This window comes from Paroedura picta, chromosome 7 (assembly GCF_049243985.1).
Source record: "Paroedura picta isolate Pp20150507F chromosome 7, Ppicta_v3.0, whole genome shotgun sequence".
Classification (NCBI taxonomy): domain Eukaryota; kingdom Metazoa; phylum Chordata; class Lepidosauria; order Squamata; family Gekkonidae; genus Paroedura; species Paroedura picta.
Window position 1 is genome coordinate 44032274 of NC_135375.1, and position 23112 is coordinate 44055385.

The 23112-nt window shown below is 44.5% G+C and overlaps 1 protein-coding gene across 2 annotated transcripts in view; it reads right to left on the reverse strand.

Moving 5' to 3' along the window:
• The window catches only part of LIX1 (limb and CNS expressed 1), a 48831-nt gene that overhangs the window by 4748 nt on the left and 20971 nt on the right, over positions 1–23112 (reverse strand). Inside the window, exons 3-5 of one of the 2 annotated variants that reach the window (XM_077347681.1) lie at positions 8669–8809; positions 4063–4158; positions 2141–2218 (exon numbers count right to left, since the gene is read on the reverse strand). In XM_077347681.1, coding sequence (XP_077203796.1) covers positions 2141–2218; positions 4063–4158; positions 8669–8809 — 315 coding nt within the window. The remainder of the gene's footprint in view (positions 1–2140; positions 2219–4062; positions 4159–8668; positions 8810–23112) is intronic. The other variant, XM_077347682.1, reaches the window with a different exon arrangement.

The window sequence follows — 23112 nt, forward strand, 5'->3', positions numbered from 1 at the left end:
TTAGGTTGTGTGTTTTTAAAGTACCATATATACTCGCATATAAGCTGACCCTCATATAAGCCGAGGCGCCTAATTTCACCCCAAAATGCTGGAAAACTTATTGACTCACATATAAGCCAAGGGTGGTGTTTGGGTAGTGGCTTTTTCTCCTTTCCTCCCCTCACCCCCTCCAGTTTTGGGTAGGATCTTTTTCCCCCCTTTTCACCTTCCTCCTCCCTCTTTCCCTCTGAACAGTCTTGCCTTTTGATATCCAGTCCTGTGCTGCTTCCCTTCTTCTTAGCTCAGTGTTCCCTGCACTTTCCATGCCTTCCTCTAGGGGCTTTTCCTCCTTCTGCTCTCGGCTCAGAGAGCTTCAGAGCTTCCTTCAGCTTCTTGCACCTGCTAGCCTCTGACCTCGTTAAGGCAGGGAGAGGGGGAGGCGGAGACTGTTTTTTCCCTCCCGGGCTTGCTGCCTCTCTCCTTGTTCCTGCTTCTGCTCTTCAGGCAAGTAGACTTGTCTCCCACCTTCCTGTCTTGTCTGGCAGCTGTTTTTTTGTTATACCCACACATAAGCCGAGGGGAACTTTTTCAGCTTGAAAAAAGGGCTGAAAAACTCTACTTATGTGCAAGTATATACGGTATATTAGTGTTAGCTGCCTTGAGTCCTGATAGACAAATAGGGTGAGGCTGACCAATTCAGCATGGAGGCATAAAATGTGCTCTGCCTCCTACTTGCAAACAAGTGATTGGAAGCTATGCGATTGCAAGTTTACTGACAGGACACCCCTCCTGCATTTTCCCTCTGTCATCGTGGCTTTTTGCCTCCCAATGAGGTGGCGGAGAAGCCAGAAGAGAAATCAACCCAAATTTATCTCCCCTTTCCTCACCTTGTCAATCAAAGCAAGCCACCAATCCCTTCACAGCTGTAGTTATGGGGACTCAAACTTCTTCACCCTCCCCCCGAGCCTCAAAATTAATAATAATAAAAAAAGCATTGCTGTGTTGCTATGGGGAAACACCATAAGACAAAACGTTTTTTTAAGTACACTTTGTGTTGCCACAGGATAATGCCACAACATTTGTGATAGGCTGGCCATGGTAAATGGACCCCGACGACTGTGTGTTCACTGTAAAGATTTAAAATACAGAGCATGGACATCAAGCTAACCGGGAGAGAGCTGCTTCATCACAGCCCCCCTCCCCCTCCCTTGTTAATACCCAACTGCCAGAAAACACCACAGGAATGTGTTTTGGGTGCCCAATCCCAAAATTACCAAGATCAATGAGGAGAATATTTCATTTTTATTGAGAGCATGTAGCTTTGCAGTCCCGCAGCAATGCGAACCACACCATTTTTTTAAAATTCTTAATCCAGAAATGGAGATGGGAGGATGGGTGTGAGGTTGGACAAAAAGCTACTGAGACTGTCACACATTCCTCCTTCCACACAGGCTTGTCCCTGTCATAAATATATGTCATAAATATATTGTAACTCCTTTACTACCTAAATTACAGCATCTGGATTCAAGGAAGCACAAATGTAGTTGAGTTTTCAGAGCAGAACTTTGCTGCTTAACCACTTCCCATGGCCCTCTGTGCCCCATGAAAAGCTGCTCTCAAGGGTTGGGACATAGAGGGCTATAGTGAGAAAGGGAAACAGCAGAAATTGTTCCCTGCTCTTGCACAAGCTCTTGCTCAATTTTCAGAAAAGTGAGCAATAATTTCTATCAGTTCCCTTAATTATTCCTGAGGCCCCCCTAACTCATGGTTGTATGAAAACATAACTTGGCAAGTATCCATTCAGTGAATTTCTCTCTGTTATTGGCTCTTTGGAGCAGAACCAAGGTCTTTGCTCATTCATCATTACTAACAGTGGGGCTTTTGAAATCCCTCTAATATTAGTAGCAGACAGCTAAGGTTGAGTGTTTTTTACTTAAATCCCTGTATTGTGTGTGTGATTTTGATTGTGCAAGGACGCAAGAATTCTAAAATGTGGGTTGTGTGGATACATCTTAAATGTATAGACCATTACTACATCATCAATGGCTGAATTGTGCTTATAGAAGATAAGGAGCCTGTTAAGTAGAGTTGAAACATTGGTAGTTCTTAAGAGAACATCAAGGATAACTGACACACTATTGTGTTTTACAAGACTACTTACTTGCCGAGAGCACTTTGTTTCACGCAGGGCTTTGAGGCTTCCATTCCAATGCAGTAGTTGAAAGACAATCATCAGTTCCTGCAGAATAAAAGTAACTGGTTACTGACTACGCTGCTTAAAACAAAATATTTTATGATAAGAAAATAATGGACTTTGTGTGGAAGCAGTGGGTGGGATTCAAAGTGTACTTCTGCATGTGGAAGATTACTTCTTCCTACCAAAGGGCTATTTTTCTTAGAGGGTTTTTGCACTCTTCACTGGAGTATTGCAAGAGAAGTGGAGTTAAAACTAAAGATGTTGTGCTAGAACTTGCAAAAGCATGGTGACTGAAACAGAGCCTATGCATTCATATAGCACTGAATGAATTCTTGAACAGGAGACTCTGAAAGGTGATGAGCAAGTTTTTCTTCTTTATACTCTGTTTTTGGGAAAACAACCTTGAATGTGGTTAGGGAATGGGTGGACATGAAATGATCCATAATATCCATCCATCCATCCACTTAGTTTATGCCCTGCCTCTCTCCAATGGGAACCCAAAACAGTGTGAGGAGGAAGGAGAAGTAAAGGGATGCTTAAGCCCAAGGTACGATGACCGAAGTGTGGTTGGTCCATTTTATGTGAATCATCAATTACTTCTCAATCCTGAAACTAAGTCTTACAGAAACCATTTGCACTGCTTCTACACATGATAGGCAGCCAGTTTGCACAAGGATAAAACATTCAGTGGCTTGAATTCAGGAATGCACAAGTGGAAAAATAGTGCAGCTCTGCTTTGCAAAAAAATGTTTCCTCATATATTAAAATATCCAGAAATTGGTTGAACAAGATTTTGCAAAGGTAATAATACAAGTGAGGATACAATACTTCACATAAGTGGCTACCATAGTTTCCCCACTCTTTGTTTTGTGTATGTGGCTGATTTTGATTGTGCAAGAGCTCTGGTATTATAAAATGTGGTTTATGTGGATACAACTTAAATTTATAGGCCATTACTATATTATCCTCATTGACCATCTCAAAATTATAAAGAGCCTGATTTAAATGAAAGATTAGTTTTATAATAACAACGGGAAAACTACATAAAATGATTATTTGCCTGTTTTACTGGAATCTTAGGGTAGAGAGAAATAATAAAAGGCATAGTTTAGAAGAATGAAGATTTTATTGCCCTCAAAAGTGAGATAGCAATTAGTCTAATAGAATCTGGATTACTTTGACACTTGTTAAGTTTGTCTGCAGTGCATTGAGATAAACCAGAATTGGTCCAGTGGTCCATCATGAAAACATTCAGAGTTGATATATTGTCACGTGTTCCAGAAAGGCATAATTGGGCTGAGTGATTTTCTTCTCTTATGATAAACTTTGCTTTTCTTATGACTAGGGAAAGTCATAAGATGCAAAGCTGGTATAGCTGTACTTGTAAAGGAAATGTGTTTGTTGGAAGCATTTGAAAATATGACTTGGATAGGGTTTTTTTTTTAAATGCAAGGAAATTTCAGTTTGGACTGCTTAGATTTTCCAGTACACAAAACAAATGTAAGGCTGAATAACAAGCAGTTTCTTTCCAACTGGAATCCAACTTGGAAAACATTGTACAACGGGAAAACATAAAACCACACTATTTTAATTTTGAAAAGCATCTACAACCATTATTGAGTTACTCTCAAGAGTTTCTTTTTCAGTGCTAAAAGACTGAAATAATTAAAGATGCTGTCTTAGCCCATCAATATAAAAAATGTTTACAGAAGAAGAAATGATGAAATGCACCAGTGATACATCTTATATTAAATCCACAAAAGTCTTATGCAGATTAACCCTGGAGTAAATCACATTGGACAGAGCAAGTGGAGTCAATGTACATAAGGACTGCAGTACATGTTTTAAAAATTCCTACATGTGGCATTTGGGAAGGAGGCTGGTACCTGAAATTCCAGCATTGTTTTCCCCATGTTGGACTCCAGCATATAATGATAAGCACCAATGCTTGTACTTGGGTCATCAGCATCATGTAAAGAACCCTTCAACAGAAAAAAAAAGATTTCTGAATTATATCACCATGTTTTTAAGTGGCAAATGTAAATAATTTTCACATCCACAGATTGTTACTAACCCTGCAACATAAAGTGTGCAATCTTGATTTGTTTGGTAAGGTCTTAGTAGAGCACACATTGAATCAGCTGTGTGACTTGATGGCTAAAAAGGCAAATGGGATTTTGGGCTGTATCAAAAGAAGTACCAGAGGTGATGGTACTGCTTTACGCTTCTCTGGTTAGACCTCACAGAATACTGTGTTCAGTATTGAGCACCACAACTGAAGAAGAATATAGACAAATTGGAGCACATCCTGAAGAGGCCAATGAAAATGGTGAGGGTTTGAAGACCAAGACGTATGAGGAAAGGTTGAGGGAGTCTGGTCTGTTTATCCTGAAGAGAAGACTACTAAGAGGTGATACGATAACCATCTTCAAGTACTTGAAGAGCTGTCACATAGGGGATGGAGCAGAATTGTTTTTTGTTGGACCAGAATCAACGGAATGAAATTAATTCAAAAGAATTTTCACTTAAAAACCCGGAAGAAGTTCCTGACAGAGCAGTTCCTCACTGGAACAGGCTTCTTCAGGAGGTGGTGGGTTCTCCTTCTTTGGAAGTTTTTAAGCAGAGGCTGGATAGCCATCTGACAGAAATGCTGATTCTGTGAATTTAGGCAGATGGGTGGGCAGAAGGGATTGTGTCAGCGCTTGGCTATTGTGGCCCTTTCTTGCATGCCCAGGAAAATGCCAATCACCACTTTAGGGTCGGGAGGTGCAGGTGGAGGGACATATTTCTTCCATCAAACTTTTATATACAGGGTTTTTTCCATTTGGGAGATTAAACACAAAACCTTTTTTAAAAAATCAGGAAGTTCCTTCTTATACTCCTTGATGATCTAGGGAAGTTATGCAGAGCTGAACACAACTCTGTACACAAGTTTCTTGAGCAGAACTGTCAGCAAATTTATAGCTTTTGAAATGCCTTAACATTAACACACTGCTGTTGAAATATTTATGCTGGCTTTTAAATATCCTTGAGAACATCTGCCCAGAACTCTGCAATTCTAAGCTTTTACCTTGCAAATTTTCCATAAAAAATGATGAATTGCATGAAATGGACCTTCTTCTCCAAATCACATCTAAATAAATCATGGTCCATTTTCCAAAACGTTATGTCGATTAGCATTGTCCCTCAAAAGGGCATGAGACTCGTAAACCTTGAAAAGAGAGGACTCCTTTCATCCACAGACCGAGACATATACCAGACCTCCTCTGCAGTTGGGCAAACACATCTAAATTATAGTCTCTCCCACATACCCCCTCCCAGCATCTCATAACAGAGAGTTTTCAATGGAAGAGGGACAATTTCAAATTGCGTGTTTCCCCAGAGGCTTGCTAGTCTCAACCCTCTTCTCAAGACATTTCAAATCTTCTTTCTTATTCTTATCAGGAGTTCCTTCTGCAGGAATGGGAGGATTTCATTAAACTGTCCAAACTCTGATGCTCAGCCCTTTCGAGTCTCCAACTCTGTTAGCATTTACTGAGTGAACAATTTTCCTGCTACTAAGAACTGCAAAAGCCTGGATCTGATAAACTCATCTGCAGCCACAACATTCTAACAGTGCAATTATTTATTTAGATCTTACTCCATTTGGACACATTTTAACTGTAATGTTGGTGATGGCAGGGAAACCACTTGAACGACTCATTATGGTGATATCTTGTTTGTAATTCGATGGGAAAATACTTGCTTTGAGCCAAGGGGATTATGTAACCTCTTTGCAGAGGCAGCATGCCATTATACACATCTGCGCTGTGTATGGGGAATAGTTGTGTACTGGGATTTGTTCATCCTTCGACATATCTGTAAAAAATTATGATCAAATGATACCGCCCCACATTTACTTTATGCAAGCAACTGTAAGAAATAGGACAGTTAAAAATGGATATCTTCAAAGCAATGTGGGAGTTCATTTGCTTTTAAACTCAATACATTAATGATGCAATGCTATGCAAAGCGATTCCAGCTAACCCCTCTGAAATCCATGGTCCTTATTTGGAGTAACTTTACACAGGACTGCACTGTGTATTACCTGAATGTGTTTCTGAAGCTTTACAGATCAATCTCAAAGCTGTGTGTGCACTTACTTTTAATGAATAAATGATAAAGCTGAATTATGGGAAGTAAAGATTTTTTTAAAAAATCCCATAGCTTGCATTTACATGGTGCCTCTATATGAAGACTTAAATAGTAACGTTACATGTATGTAGTTTTCTCAGTCTAGGGGCAGGGCACTTAAGCATCTATTCCATTAAGCACTGCAGCCACTTCTGCAGTGAAACACAGTAGCTAATGATGGTGTGCATGAACACTAAGCTGACCCACACAACTGCAGCTAACCTCAAATGCAGATGTTAGCTGTCTGATATGGTTTTGGTATAGTTAGCGACAAAAGCACCTTGCCAGTTCACTTCCCTGCCAGAGGCAGTAATGTAGTAAAGAATAAAGCATTGAAATGGAGATACAAGGAAGCAAATTGCAGGACCAGGTCACTATACTGAGTTGATTTTGCCTTGGAGGTACTGCTAGCTTTCCTTTATGTTTTACAACTTACAACAAGAATGTATGTGTTCCTAGGGGAAAAGGGCAGGATGTAACTAGCTTTTCCTGATCATTTATCTTAATAACATTACTATTAATTGATACACTTAAATTATGGGTGAAATAAGAGGAGGTATATACACTAATTTACTTTTTATTGGACCAATATTTTATTGGGGGTTAAAGGCAACTTTTCAGATATCAGGTTTGAAAAAAAGAGCTACATCCAAACTAAATGCAATAAGATATGGGTCCCCCCCCCATACATTGTAAGCAATTATGGATAATGCTCAGGAACTGCCTCAGATGTATTCAAGGCTTGGTTCCCTTTGGTGATAACTCCTTCTACCATCAAAGAGCATGCATGGAACAAATACTTAGCATTTATATAACACATTCCACACGCATTGCCCTAGCCACACAACAGTCCTCTAAAACTGCCTTTTTCAATGTTTTGACTGTGGAGGAACCCCAGGAATATTTTTAGGTTTTGAGGAACATTGAAGTGGTGATATTATTATTATTATTATTATTATTATTATTATTATTATTATTATTATTATTATTATTATTATTATTATTATTAATTTTTTAATTATGCCCCTCCAGGGAACTGAGCACAGAAGTAAGTTGTGGGAACCAGGCACTCAATCAATCGATCATTTACCATTTCCGTTGTGAAGAAAAAAACCTAGGCCTGTAGAGGAACTGGGGTGGTGTGTTCCAGTGATATCTAGTGATGTCAGTGAATTAATAAACTTTATTGCCCTAGGCTATAAGCCATCACAATTTAAAAGCATGTTATAGAGATATCAGTGGCCATCTGAACTTCTGGAAAAGGCCGCGCAACCCCTGGGGACCTCTTGCATAATCCCGGGATTCCATGGAACCCTGATTGAGAATCCTTGCTCAAAAGAGTGAGTGAGAGAGAATGGTTTGCCAAAGTGCCTTTAAAAAAAATTAATTTGGGGGCTCGGGTGGGCGGGGGCGAGAAAATTTTAGTCCATGAGAGAACTGCTGTGCTGTGATTGGTGGCCTGCTGTGATTGCCAAGGAGCGGAGGGAGAAATTTGTGTTGCTTTCCCTTGCAAAAAAAATGTGATGGGGCAGAGGGAAAATACAGGAGGGGTCTCCTCATGAGAAGGGCTGAAAATGTGAGATTTACCATCCCGCGTTTGCAAGCAGGAAGCCACTTGCGTTTTACCCCTCCATGCAGAAATGGTCACCTACACCGCAATGTTCACATAAAATAGTGACTACATATATCATGAAAATTGCAGATAATGAACTTTTCCATTATTTGAAGTTGAAATTCCAACTATTGAATAAGACTTGTCTTACTCCTTGGAGGGAAAGATTGGCAGAGGTTCTAGGGTCAGAGGGCAGATCAATTCCTTTAACTCCCTGTTAATTTCTTGGTGAAAATAATGCAATAAATAGGATACTCATATTTTCATAACATGGCACATTTGTGCGTAAAGTCCCATGTGTCTGTTTCAGCTACACCTTTGAACTTCTGAAGGTTATAATCAAAGGTCCATAGGGTCAGCCACCTCCTTGTTTTATGGTATAAACAACTGTTTACACTAATAGCAATTTAGAAGAAGGGCTGACTCCCTCAAAGCAAGAATCGGTTGTAGATGCCCTTGAAGGGGAATGAACTCCAGATTCACCACTTCCCTAGCCTTTTATTCTAAAAGCTTTTTTTCCTGACCCTGCAAGCAAAGTGTACTGCAGAGGTGAAGAGGTAAGGATAGGGAACAGATGCATGAGTCATAATAGCTGGAATCCATCAATGGTAATACTGTTCTGAAGAACATTACATCATTCTACACTGTTCTGTAGTTTATTGTAAACATAGCAGATGACAACACACGAGGCTATATGTGGTACTTACACTGGTTGAGGAAACAGCTTCTTGAACACTTTCCATAATGAACTCCTTTGTGATCCTGCGACAAGGCAACTCATTGAAGAGAGAATTGATCAGAGCTACTTTTGCAGCATCTCGTCTCGCCTCTGCCCTGCTCAAGCAGTGCTGAAAAACAAACAGCAGATTTTAAGAGATTTTTAAATATAAATTTTCCCTTCTTCTAAGATGAGTTTGTCTCAGCTGGTGATCTATTTCAACAAAATGTCTGTCATTTTAAGATTAACATGACTGTAAGTTCCATTAAATAAGAGAATATCTCAACACACTTTTTTTTTGATAGCAAACTATTTACAGACTACTGTGGTGTAAACAAAGCAGTTTCAAGTAACCCAATTACTTTCCTCTATAAAAAATATAACAGTTTCCTTCATGGCTGCCATGATGTAGACCTTTTGAGGAGGGACTGGTTTGTCCTAAGGAAATATTGATTAATACACTTCTGAAGATGTTGCCTGACTCCAGACGTCAGCTGATTAGAAAGATTAGAGTCTGCCTTCAAGGTTGCTTCATTGAGGCAAGCTGTTTGAGGAGGCAATGTTGGACCAATTTCAAGAATCATGAGATTCTGGACCCAGAACAGTTAGATATTAGAACAGAGATTGCATTGGATGTGCTGACTCTGCATTTAGAAATGGACAAATGGAATGCAATTCTGTTAATTCTGTTAATTTTTCTGGACTTCTCAGTGACATTGTTTATTTGTTTATTATTGGACTTGTTGACCGCTGCTCTTAGGCCAGCTGGCTCATGGTAGTTTACAGCAGAGAATATAACCACAATACAAATGCAGTAATCAGAGATTTAAAACCCACCCCCAACTTGACAACCCCATGCAGTTCAACCAGACTAACCTGTTTCCATGCCACAAGGTCATCGTTAGGAAGTATAATTGATTAGATGTTCAGAAATTTGGAGGAGGGGCCATATAGGCCTTTTATGCGCTTCTATGATCTTCTAGTTGAAGTGATTGACCATCAGATCCTTTTGGGGCTCATTATCCATATGTTGGATAATGCACTTTCAATGTGCTTCTGCAGCTGGATTTTCTTTGCAAAACATGATGTTCTACTTCTAAAGTAGTGAGTGATTGCTACTCTACTCCCTGGGTTTTGTCCCCATCTTGACCTTGGTGCTCTTTAACACCTACAGTCAAGTGTCAGGAAATATTCTCTATCAGTTCAAAGCATGATGCCATCAATACCATGATGATATCCAACTTTTTTCATTTTTATCCTATCAGGAGCAATAGCAGTCCCTGATCAATGCCTGAATATTGTGTTAGGCCAGACAGGAACTAACAAATCGAAGCTTAATCCAGACAAAGTCAAAATCTGGGATATTGGGCTTGTTGAGAAGGTTGCTGATGGGGCTATGCTCTCCTTGAAGGATAAGGTTATTAGGGTTACTCTGAACTCTGCTTTGTTGCAGGATTATAAGGCTACTGATTCATTTGCCTAAACTAGGTAAAGCACCTTTGGCATTTGGCTTCTTTCATAAAGACATGACCTTGATCATTCATACTTTGGTATTGATCATAGACACGCATTCCATTTGTGCCTGCCTATGAAGATAGTTTCAAAACTGCAGCTTATTAAAAATCTCATTCTTCATGTCCTAACACAGACCTGTCACAGGAAACACATAATTTCTATTGTGACCTAACTATAGGCTGCCTAAGGAATAGGCTGCCTAAGGAGGTGGTGAGCTCCTCCTCACTGGCAGTCTTCAAGCAAAGGTTGGATACACACTTTTCTTGGATGCTTTAGGATGCTTAGGGCTGATCCTGCGTTGAGCAGAGGGTTGGACTAGATGGCCTGTATGGCCCCTTCCAACTCTATGATTCTATGATTCTATGATATTGATCACCTGCATACTTGTGGATCCACCTTGAAGTTCTTCCCTTTATTCTTGGAATGCTTTCATCCATATGTTCTTTCTTACCTCCTTGCAATGGAGGTGCTTATGGCCTTACTTTTGTCAGACTGGGAGGACATTGGTACTTTGGGGTATGGCTTCCGCTGCAAGTTCATCAAGTCACTTTTATGGATATTTAGTTAAATGTGGCTTTTCAAGAAGGCTTAGTGAAGGTGACTGCCCTTCATGTGTCAGTTTATTTTTGAGTGAATGTCATCAAGATCTATTTCAGGGCTGTGTTTTAAGAATCCCTGCAACTTGAAGTAATTTCAGGGTGTTCATCTTGGTTGCCATTTTATATTTGTTTTTGTCACTGTTGTGGGATGCTACATAGCTGGCCAAGACTGCAGCAAGAAGAACTGCAATAGTAAACCTGGCAGTTTCTAAAAACCAGGCACATTCTAATTCACACATGGGGCTCTTGCCCAAGGATCAGGCTCTTGTGACATATTTATTGAAGGAAACGATATTACATAAATAAAATTTCATTTTCCTTTGCAAAATATTTTATCAAATGTATTTAAAAAAAATTCACTGCATATCCATTGCATTGTATATGAACGGGCACACCTTAACAGTTCACGAGCAATTCTATATACCTCTCAATCTTCCCAGTGTTCTCTATATCAACATATCTAACCATACTCTTATTATTCAACCTTCTCTTGTGGGTTATATGAATGTTTATTTTCTCAAATTCCGAGACCAAATTCAGACTTGTATGCTTTTAATAATAAACGTTTTAATAGAAACCAATCCAAATAATTTGGATTTAAACCATCTTTGTGAAGACAAAACCCAGTAAAAATGAGAGATAAAAGAAAACTATTTGTTTTAAGTAAGGCTAGCAAAGCAGCAGATCAAAGAGGCTGCAAAAGTTTAAAAGCAAAAGGCAAATCTTTGCAGACCAAGAGATGTCCAGTTCTTGGGGTGGGGGGGCAGAGAAATAATTCTTACTACTTTCTGGAAGTAATTGAAAACACAAAGGCTTAACCAAACTGTGAATTTTAATTTAGGTCATTGACATATGACTTTCTCTTGCAACCTTAAGTGTTTCAGTTCAAATAGGTTTGGTCTGTCTTATGACAACAAGACATATTTGAAATGCATACCAACTGAGTACTAAGGTTTTTAAAAACATTTAATTTTTCTAAGGGCAAAGGTGCTTGCTCGACACTATTGCTTGCTCGACGCTATTGGAAAAAGTCTTGATGCATTTGTAAATGAAAAGAACTGTGATGTGAACACAAGTCCCCACCCCCACCCTGTGCTGAATTATTAGATTCTCATGGAGAAGACACCCCTTCATACACTCACAAAAAAGGAAGATATTTGCTTGACGTAATGTATCATTATGTGCTGAGAATAGAATTCGCAGCAGCATCATTTTTGTTGTGCCTTTTTAAACTGAGAAGGTATATGTGGAAGCAGAAATCTCTTGTAGGCACAGGAATTATGTTGAAAACATTGCGTTCATCTGGTTTCCCCGTTCATTACAATGGGATACAAAGAGATGAATGTACAGAAATGCCTCATCTGCTAAATCAGATATGGAATTTTGTGCAGCTACAAACTAGGCTCTTATTTAGAACAACAGGGCAACCACCCAGCAGCCAAGGGTACTGTGGACACAACTGGGCCTTTTGCTTTTGGCAAGTATGCTATGGTTTGTTCTGTCAGATCTTCCAGAACTGCCAATGGGACCGGGTTGCATACAAGATTGTTAGGCCTGAGCATGGAAAACAATTTTTGAAACAAAAGTTTCCATAACCCAATCTTCCAGGTCAGACTTCTATGTGGATCTACTCTTGGCTTTGACCCAGAAATTACAGCTGGTACAAAATGCCTTGAAGGGCCCATATTCAGATGATTCCTCATCACCTTTATTGGTTACCAGTCGGTTTCTGGATCAAGTTTAAGGTATTGGTACTAACCTTTAAGGCTATATGCAGCTTGGGCTCTACTTATCTGTGGGACCTCCTATCTCCTTATGCCCCCTGCAGGGCACTACGCTCTGTGGGTATGAATTTGCTGGCTGTCCCAGGCCCCCAGGACATTCGCCTGGCCCCAACCAGGGCCAGGGTCTTTTTGGCCCTGGCCCCAACCTGGTAGAATAAGCTCCCTGAAGAGCTATGGGCCTTGTTGGAACTGTCAGCTTTTCGCAGGGCCTGTAAGATGGAGCTCTTCCACCAGGTATATGGTTGAGGCCATAGTGGATCCCGAAGTCTCCATTGGTGAATCACTTTGCATTGGTAAATCAGGTCCCTCACTCCAAATGAGACAGAGCTCTTGGCCCCCTATAGCTGGGCAGAGGGAGAGGGTAGGGGGGTTAGAACTCAATATTCACCATCTTATTAATGTTTATTGTTTAATGTTAATTATCAATGGGTTTTAATAGGGATATACTGTTTTTTATCGTTTTATTGTGAACCACTGTACGTCTAAAGTGAATGCAGAGTATATAAATACAAAAATAAATCAATAAATAAAATTTCTGCAGAGGTGAATGGTGAAGCATTTCCTTGCGGGGCTTTTCAGATAGTGTAACCACTTTGCTCAATTGGTTTCTCCGATGATTATCTAACTGGCTACACCCATTCTCAGCACAGTATAATCTTGATTTGTCTGTGAACAAGTGATATACAGTTGCAGAAAAACAAATAATAATGGTGGCAACGTCACCTACAAGCATGTGCTTACCTCTCTTCTGTAAAAATATTTAGGAGTTAAAAGTGCTTACGTTTAGATAGATGAACAGACATTGTCCATTATATTTTTGATGCAGCATTCAGTTGGAGCATTTAATTTATTCTGCACTAACCAATTCCGTAAAATTAAATGCCTACATACAGCCTACTTCTATCTCTGCTTGGGGGGAGGGAGTAAGTTCCCTGGGAGCTCAGTGGAGTTTCCATCATTAAATACAGGGTTACAAATGTTCATCTTCCATTTTCAGGACTGCCCCACATTGGGAATGCACTTGTGCACGTCTGCCCAGGATAGATTTTATTCTCGTTTATTAAAAATCCTAGCTTAAAACCAAGAGGCTCAGAGCTGACATAATGGTATTTTCATGCCCAAATCATCATGTACTCTGAAGGGGGAGTACTCCTTTGCCTTCAGTTCCTTTTCTGCTGCTGCATAGATAGGTTCTTCTAGTGATTGTTCAGTGCTTCTCATTCATTTCTCCTGTCCTTTGGTGAGATTATTCTTGAAAATAATTCCAAGTGGAGGAAATGAAAGATGTATGTGGACAGGAAAGCAGCATAGGTATATTAACCAGGTTTACCCATATTAAATGTACCTGATAATAAACACTAAAATGTTCATTGTATATTTATAGACAAGATACATGGATTAAGAACTAGAAATGGGCACGAGCCAACTCACGAAATGGGGTAATCCGTGGGTCACGAACTGGGCTCATATGGCCACGCTCCCGAAGACTGCACATGACAACTTATGGGTCTTATCCCTCTGTGTGTGTTCATGGGCTTTTGGGGGGCAGAGTTTCCTCCCTTGGCACACGTGCATTGAGTGTGTAAAGTGCCAAGGGACCCTTTCCCACCAAGAGCAAAAGAACTCAATGGGCTCTGCCTGTGTGGCCACAATCCAGGTGGGATTAACAGTGAAGAGTAGAACCACAAGAGGGCACATGAAGATATTAAATAGGATTGGAGAGAGGACTACTCCCTGTGGGACTCCACATGTGAGCTGATGATGGCTAGACACACTCTCTCCTATAGCTACCATCTGTCTGCAACCCTGAAGAAAGGAGATCAGCCATCTGAGGACTGTCCCCTATATCCCGGCATCAGCAAGGCATTGAACCAAAAGCTCATGATCGACTGTGTCAAATGCTGTCGAAACATCTAATAAGACAAGCAGTGCTAACTAGGGATGGGCGATTCGGATTCGGAAACGCCCGAATCGGCCGAATCGTCGCCGATTCGGGCGTTTCCGAGCCAGGAACGGTCCGAATCGGACCTCTGGCTCCCCCTAGCGGTCCGAATCGCCGAGATTCGGCGTTTCGGACCGCCGAATCGATTCGGCCCGAATCGATTCGGCTTGAGTCGGAGGCTTCAGGCAGCCGTTGCCTGAAGCCTCCTGGCTGTCTGGAATGTTTTTTTTTTTTTCTGAATTTTTTTTGGCGCCTAAAATGGCGGCGGGGGGGAGGGGGGGAGTGAGTGGCCAACCAGAATGCCTGTAGCTTTTCAGCTCAGGCATTCTGGCCACTCACAGAGGGGGTTTTATTTTTTAAATCCCCTTGCTTTGTAGCCTGCACAGGAGGAGGCTACTTAAAGCAAGGGGCTGCTTGCTGGAGCTCACTTTGAGCTCTGGCTGGCTGGCTGGCTGTTTGCTGCTCCTAAGCTCCTGCTTGGTAGAGCGGCTGGCCTGCCTGCTGCCTTCTGGACTCCTGGACTGGTGGACTTCTCTGGACCTGGCCTGTGTGGACTGCGCTGGACAAGACAGCAATAGTTTGTTTTAGGGGTTTTTTTCTTCTGCTTTTCTATTTTTCTCTATTTCCCCCCCCCCTCTCTCTCTCCCTCTCTCTCTCTCCTCTTTTCAAAAGTTTTTTGCCTTTGGGTTTCTGTGGGTGGGGGCCTGGGGGGGGGGTTGGGGAATTGTGTTTGCTGTTCATTGTGTTAACTGTTTGCTGTGTTGTTTTTTGTTAAAGTATTTTGGGGGTGGGGGTTGGGGCTTGTATTTTAAAGTTGCCTTGTTTCTGATTGTTTGTTTTTTTTTGGGGGGGGGGGGTTGTTTTGGGTTTTTTTCTACAGGTTTCCTCAGTTGCCACCTTTGGGCTTCGTGCCCTGGGTGGCAGCTGGTTGTTTGATAGGTGTGTAGGTGTTTTTTTGGTGGGGGGCTAGTTTTAGTTTAGTTTTTTCTTTAGTTTAGTTTAGTTTAGTTTGTTAGGTTGTGTTTGTTAGGTTGGTTTAGCTTAGGGCCTTGCAGGGCCAGTTTTTGCCAGCCACCTTTGGGGGAGTGCCCTGGGTGGCTGCTGCTTGTTTGTTGGGAGCTGTTTCTTTGGTAGAGTTAGCTTGTTTGGTTAGGGCCCTGCGGGGCAAGTTTTTCTTGGTGGCCACCCTTGGGGGAGTGCCCTGGGTGGCTGCGGTTGTTTGCAGAAGCTGTTTGGTTGGCCTAGGCTAGGCTTGGTTTGATTTGGCAGTTTGGGCCTTGCAGGGCCACTTTTGCTTGGTTGCCACCTTTGGGAGAGTGCCCTGGGTGGCTGGCAGCTGGTTGGTGTTTTGGGGATTGTTTGTTTCCTTCCTGGGGGGAATTGCTGCGTTCTTCTTGGGGTGTCCAATTAGTGACCCTTTAAATAGGCAGTAAAATCCATAGTGTTAGGAGAAATTATAAAGTGCAAATAATTTTTTAGAATAGATAGTTTCTTTCCTAAGTAGCCAGATAGGATTTTTATAAGAGAACAGTGATTTGGGTTTTAGGTTAAAATTGTATTTTCTTGATAGTTAAAAAAACATTTAAACCAGCAGGGGCTGTGCCTTATTGAAGGCCAGCTTTCCTGGTAGAGACAGGAATTGATTTAGAGGCCAACAGGTTTAGGGGTTCTTCTTAGCAGATCAGGTGGGGGCTTGGTGCACAAATCTGCTCCAGCCTTCCTTCTAGCTAGTAACACTCAGGTAGTTTAAAACACTTTAAAAGTCTAAAAAGGTTTTTTTCCTAATTTTTCCCTGCTGTAGGTTAGGTAGGGACAGTTAAACTTAGCTAGGACCAGACAGGTTCCTTTAGTTTAACAAAAAAAAAAAAAAAGGGAGAGAGAGAGAGAGAACAGGAAAACTCCATAGAAGTTAGGTCAGCTTAGGGTCTAAAAAAACTAAACAGGTAGCTGGTGGGAGGGTTTTATAAGTTTCAAGGTTTCCTTAGAAACAAGTGTTAGGGCAGTTAGTGGTAGGGCCTCAAATTTCCCTGTCTCTTAGATTACAGACAGTTAGTAGGAAAAGTTTGTCCAAGGGAACATGAGTGGGAAGAAGGAAGGTCAGGCTAGGGGCCCTGGGGGAAAGGCCCTACAGAAAACCAGAGGGGTGGAGGGGAGTGAGAGGGGGAAGGAAGTGTCCTTCCCCCCACCTGAGAAGAGGCCTGTCTTGGGTCGACCTTCCACCACTCCGACCTCTGGACGGAGTGGTGCAATAAAGAGTGTCCGCAAGGGTCTCTTTATTGAGGCGGCTGACGGGGCGCCCCTTCTAAGGTGCGGCAGGCAGGGGTCTTTGCTGGCACTTCTGCGGGGCCTGCTGATCAGGCAGCCCCTCGTGCCGCTCCTTTTGCTAGCGAGGCATGGGGGCGTCAGGAGGAGTTGCCTGATCTCTCCCTCGGGGTGAGCCTTGGGGACATGAGTGGCTTGTCCTTCATGTCCCCAGGCATCACCTCGGGGGTGCAGAGAGCCCTGGAGGAGATGGGTGAGGGACTGGCCCGCCAGTCTACTCCCCTTTCTCCTCCAGGATCCAGCAGGCTTCAATTGGGGGGGGAACAGGAGCAGATGGTTGAGGTGGTGCAAGAGGGAGAGATGGAGGTGGCACCCCCTGCCCCGCCATCTCGACCCCTTCCCCCTCTCTCACCTCTTTCTGTCCCCACCTCAGGACACGGTGTGTCCGGCCCGAGCTCCTCACAGGAGGCAGCTCAGAGGACTTCGCAGGCTGCATGCCAGCCTGCGTCGTCCAAAGCCTCCAAAGTCTGGAATTACTTCCAGATAGTGGAGGGAACCCACCTAGCAGAGTGCCAGCTCTGTAGGCAGAGGGTTAGTCGTGGAAGGCAGGAGCGCCACTACACGACTAGCGGCCTCATGAACCACCTGAAGAGGCACCACCAGGCTGTCCTGCTTCAGGGGGAGAGACAGGCTGGCAGTGGGGTGCCTGAGCAGGCACAACCTACCAGCACGGGGCTGGAGAGTCTCCCTGGGACCTCCACCTCGAGAGCTCTCCCTAAGAGTTCTGCTCAGGGGGCGGGTGGAGTTAGAGGGAGGCAAGCGACCATGGTGGAGATGCTTGCCCGGGCTGGCAGTGGCATGCCAAAAGGGGGGTTTGAGGCAGGGTGTAGGGCCGCGAACCATGACCTAGCTGCGCTCATGGCCGTGGGTGGGTACCCCTTTCGTCTGGCCGACGACATGTACTTCCACCGACTATGCCGTCGCATATCCACCTGGTACACGCCTCCTAGTCGTACCACGATTAGCAGGACAGTGTTGCCCTCTCTTTATAGGGCAGCCAGGTGCCGGGTGGAGGTAGAGATGTCCCGAGCTTCAGGGACCGTACACTTCACCTCGGATATATGGACGTCATGTCATGCGCAAGATGCGTACATCTCGCTGACTGCGCATTGGTGGGACGTACGGGAGGTGCTGGGTGGGGTTGAGCCTGTTAGGCAGGGTGAGGGCTGCCGGGCAGGCTATCGCCATGCCTTGCTGCACATTGAACCCTTCGATGTGCGGCACACGGCAGACAACATCGAGGGCACCATTCGTAGAATGGTAGATGGCTGGGTAGGCAGTGGGACGGGGGTCACCAAGGGCTTCTTGGTGACAGATGGTGCCCTCAACATGACCAAGGCGGTCAAGGGCATGGGCCTGAAGCACATCTCCTGTGCGGCCCACCTTCTCCACCTCGTGGTTAAGGATGCCCTTGGGATCGGCTCCAAGGGAACCGGTTCATCCGCCGAAGCCATTGACTTCAGGCATCTCATCGAGAAGTGCCGGAAGATCGTGGCGCATTTCTCTCACAGCTCGTACGACGTCTCGAGGCTGGAGAGAAAGCAGGTCCTGATGGGTGTGCCGCAGCACTGCCTTATCAGAGACGTCAGCACGCGCTGGAACTCCACCCGCGCCATGCTTGAGCGCTTGGTGGAGCAGAGGAGAGCCTTAGACGCCCTTGTCCAGGAGACGAGGATGTTTATGCCTGGGGAGTGGCTCACCCACCGAGAGTGGGAGATCATTTCTCAGACCGTGGAAGTGCTTGCGCCCTTCAAGACTTCCACGGAGATGCTCTCGTCTGACACGGCGAGTTTGGGTCTGGTCGTGCCCATGGTCCACAAGGCCCATGTGGTGCTGGCCCCCTTCCTGGACCCGGCTCGAGGACGTGCAGACGTTGTTCCAGCCGTGCGCGCGCTTGCGAGGAGGCTTCTGAGAGGGCTTGAGAGCCGCTTCGAACCCCTCTGCAAGTCTGTGACATACAGGCTCGCCACCATGTGTGATCCGCGCATCAAGGGCAGCTTAGCAGAGAGGGAGAGGAGCATTCCTGAATGGCGCGAGCTGCTCATTCAGAGGCTTGTCTGGTGGAAGTCCAAGGAGGCTGAGGTGTCAGGCCAGGCAGGGGAGGAAGGAGCCAGCACGTCCGCTGCTCCTTCCCCCCCAGCCTCTGCTGGCACATCAGCCACTGCGGGCCACCCTAGCGAGAAGGCTGAGCAGGGCAACTTCTTGCTGGGGTTCCTCCAGCCCACTCCTTCTCTTGAGGGCAGCGGGTGCCCGAGGGAGGACAGTGCGTCTGGGATGGTGAGGGCTTACCTCGGTGAGCCCCAGGAGTCCGAGAACGCCTGTCCCTTGAGATACTGGGCCAGGATGGAGGCGGTCTGGCCGGCCCTCTCCCGCCTGGCCCGTGTCTACCTTTCGTGCCCGCCAACGAGCGTCCAGAGCGAGCGGGCATTTTCTCATGCTAGCAGCACCGTCTGCGAGTATCGCTCCCGCCTGGCGCCCGAAAGAGTCCAGCAATTGGTCTTCCTCAAGGTCAACTTGCCGGCTCTTGGCCATCCAGAACTATTCTTGGAGGAGGACTGAGGTGAGCACAGAATTGCTGTGACTGCATCCTCTCTGAGTCTGTTCTGGGTGGCGGGGATGAAAAACGCTCGCCCAAGGTAAAAATTCAGACAGGACCAGTGCCCTGGCCAATCTAAATTGCCCCCCCCCCAACCACACAAACAGAAATTCTGCAATCACCAGAGGGCCAGAGATTAAATCTGGGTCCCTCAGTCATGCCACCCATTTGGAAAACTTTTCCCAGTCCCAAAGTGAGCCTTAGAGCTCAAGGTAAACCCAAGAAGTAACTGAGCATTTCTCAGTGGGTGCCCAGGAGGAGTTTGTTGTTGTGCGTGCGCCGATTTGTCTTTTTGCTGCTGCCAGGGCTGTTCTCCCAGAACAGCTCTGCCAGGGCTCTCTCAGGATGTGGCCTGAGTAGAGCAGTTGGGTTAGAGGTGGTTTGAGGCGGTGGCCTGTTAGGTTGTTGGATTCCCCACCAGTGTCCACTGCGCCGTGTGTGGACTTCTGGGGGGGGATGTGTCTTTTTGCTGCTGCCAGGGCTGTTCTCCCAGAACAGCTCTGCCAGAGCTCTCTCAGGATGTGGCCTGAGTAGAGCAGTTGGGTTAGAGGTGGTTTGAGGCGGTGGCCTGTTAGGTTGTTGGATTCCCCACCAGTGTCCACTGCGCCGTGTGTGGACTTCTGGGGGGGGAATGTGTCTTTTTGCTGCTGCCAGGGCTGTTCTCCCAGAACAGCTCTGCCAGAGCTCTCTCAGGATGTGGCCTGAGTAGAGCAGTTGGGTTAGAGGTGGTTTGAGGCGGTGGCCTGTTAGGTTGTTGGATTCCCCACCAGTGTCCACTGCGCCGTGTGTGGACTTCTGGGGGGGGAATGTGTCTTTTTGCTTCTGCCAGGGCTGTTCTCCCAGAACAGCTCTGCCAGGGCTCTCTCAGGATGTGATTTCAGCAGGTAAATTGCCAATTTCCTTGTTCTGTAATCATTTTTTTCTCACGCTTTTGGGAGCCCATAGGATGGGGACCCCTTGGTCCAATCTTCATGAAACTTGCAGGGGATCTCTGGGGGGGTCTTCCCTCCATCCCCTGCAAGTTTCAGGAAGATTGCACCAGGGGGTCCCATCCTGGGGGCTCCCAAGGAACATCCCCCATAGAAGTCTATGGAGAAACATGTTCAGCCTAGAGAACCTGACGCTCCATTGTAACCAATGGAGCGGATAGGGGCACCCTCTTTGGGAGCCCGTAGCATTGGACCCCTTGGTCCAATCTTCTTGAAACTTTCAGGGGACTCAGGGAAGACCCTCCCTGAGATCCCCAAGAAGTTTCAGGGGTGCAACTTGCACCCCCTCCCTCCCAGCCCCCGGGGAAGGCGGGGGAAGGCTTGCCAATGCAAGTCAATGGAGACATTGACTTGCATTGGCCCCGAAACGGCCGAAACGATTCGGGAGGCTCCGATGCAAGTCAATGGCTTCCATTGACTTGCATTGGCCCCGAATCGGCTCGGACAGCTCCGAATCGATTTGGGAGCCTTTCAATGCAAGTCAATGGCCTCCATTGACTTGTATTGGCTCCCGAATCGATTCGGACCGGTCCGAATCGGGCCGATTCGGATCCGAACCGGTCCGAATCGGGCCGGTCCGAACCCGAACCGGTCCGAATCGGGCCGATTCGGATCCGAAACGGTCCGAATCGGGGCCCCGATGCACAACCCTAGTGCTAACCTGCCTCCATCCAGCTGATGATGGAGGTCATCCATCAGGGTAACTAGCGCTGTCTCTACCCCATGGCCAGGGTGGAAACCTGACTAGGTCAAGGGCTGAAGTTTCCTCCAGGAATGCTGATATTTGATCTGCAGCAACCCTTTCAACCAACTTCCCCAGAAACGCTAAATTAGAGACAGAGCAGTAGTTGTCAGGCTCATATGGGTTCAGACATATTTTTTCAGCAACGGGCACACCACAGTCCCTTTTAATTCTTCTGGGAATCCTCCTGTTGAGAGGGAGAGGTTAATTATTTCCCTATTCTTATCTTGGTTGTTTTCAGGAGCCATGATGGGCATGGCTCTGGTGGGCAAGTGGTTGGCCTCAATGCAGTTAACTGTCCACTTCAGTTAATGAGTCATCTGAAGTCATTCAGTGTTCACTCCAAAGATGACCAAGGGGCCTCTTGTTCACTTTCTGTGTCCAAGGTTGGAGGGAGGTTGTGGCGGAGAGTCTGTGAAATGACTCGCAAATACCTCACAGCTAATATCCGATTGACTAGTATTTTGGTGCCCTTGTTTGAGGGCAGTGAGGGATCAAACTATCCTAAATAATTGTGCTGGGCACGAGTGTGCAGACACGATGGTAGTCAAGTAAACGTTGCATTTCAGTGACTTCACCGGCAACTTATAGGCTTTCATCTGCATTCTATAAGATGTACTCAATTCCTTGCCATGAGTCTTCCTCCAAACTCACTCCCAGTTCCCATTTCTTCTTGCTGAGCTCCTCAGAGACACTGAAAACCTAGTCCTGATGTTTCATAGAAACATCATCATATGCAAATAACACCTAGGGAGTGTTTCATAGAAACATACCCCCTAGGTGTTATTTGCATATGATGATCCCATTTTGGCTGAAATTAAATATATATATTCATATAGTTCAACCTGTACTTCAAGCATTACCATTCCTCGACAGAAATTTTTTTCTTAGTAAGTCATAGGACATGAGCCATATTGATACACCTCACCCTGAGTCCAAAGTGAAAGTGTGAATAACAAATACAATTAATAATGATGATGATGATGATATATAGAGACTACAAATGTCCTGACTGCACTAGAAATGCTGTCCGAAAGAAAACCAGTCACCAATACTTAAAGATTCAAACCTGACTAATAGGGAAAGTTAGTTAAAATAGATATTGTGAACTGGCTCATAAATTTATATGCCTTAATTTGTTCTGTAAAGACATTAGCATTAAAAGGGCAGGTGGATTTCGGTATACTACATCACCACTTCATCCATTTTATGCTTTCTTTAGGTCTGAAGTAATTTTCAGCATACAGAAGTCTTGCTGTTTATGCTGGTTAAATTACAAATATTTTGTGTTTTCTTCAAAGAATACTCACCCTCCTAGTGATAACGGTATTGTTGTAAAGTTAAGGGAGGAAAGAGTTGATGCATTGGAAACTCATGAATTACTCTCTCCTTCAATATTGTTTTTGCTTGGATCAGTGCAACTTTCTTAGCCTCTATAGTACGTACCCTGTTCAAAAGATCTTAACAAGCCCTTTGGCACATGGATACTCGACTTGTGAAGAACTGAATCTTGTTTTTCTTCCCACAAACCAGGTTTCTTCAGGTAGACTGCCAGAGATGAATTATGTGGCCCATTTGTCCATTGTTATTTCCCAAGGGCCAATGGAGGCCATAGTCGTACTGCAAGTCTACTAGGGAAACTAAATACTTTTGCATCCATAGATATAGCTGCAGCTGCACAGCTACAATTTATTTAATTGTGTGAACATGTTTAAGCTGCAGCAAATCATAACTCATTTTAGGAAACTGTTTATAGACAATTCTGCATTAAATGTTATGTTCTCTAAAAGAAATACACTCCCATGGGATAGTCAAGGTATATCACAAGTAAAGATGATTTTGGTCTATGAAATGAATTATCACTGTTGTTAACGATCCTTTTGGGATAATCTAGGCAGATAATGTAGGTAAAATAGTGCCAGTTCTTTTTACTTGGATGAATCT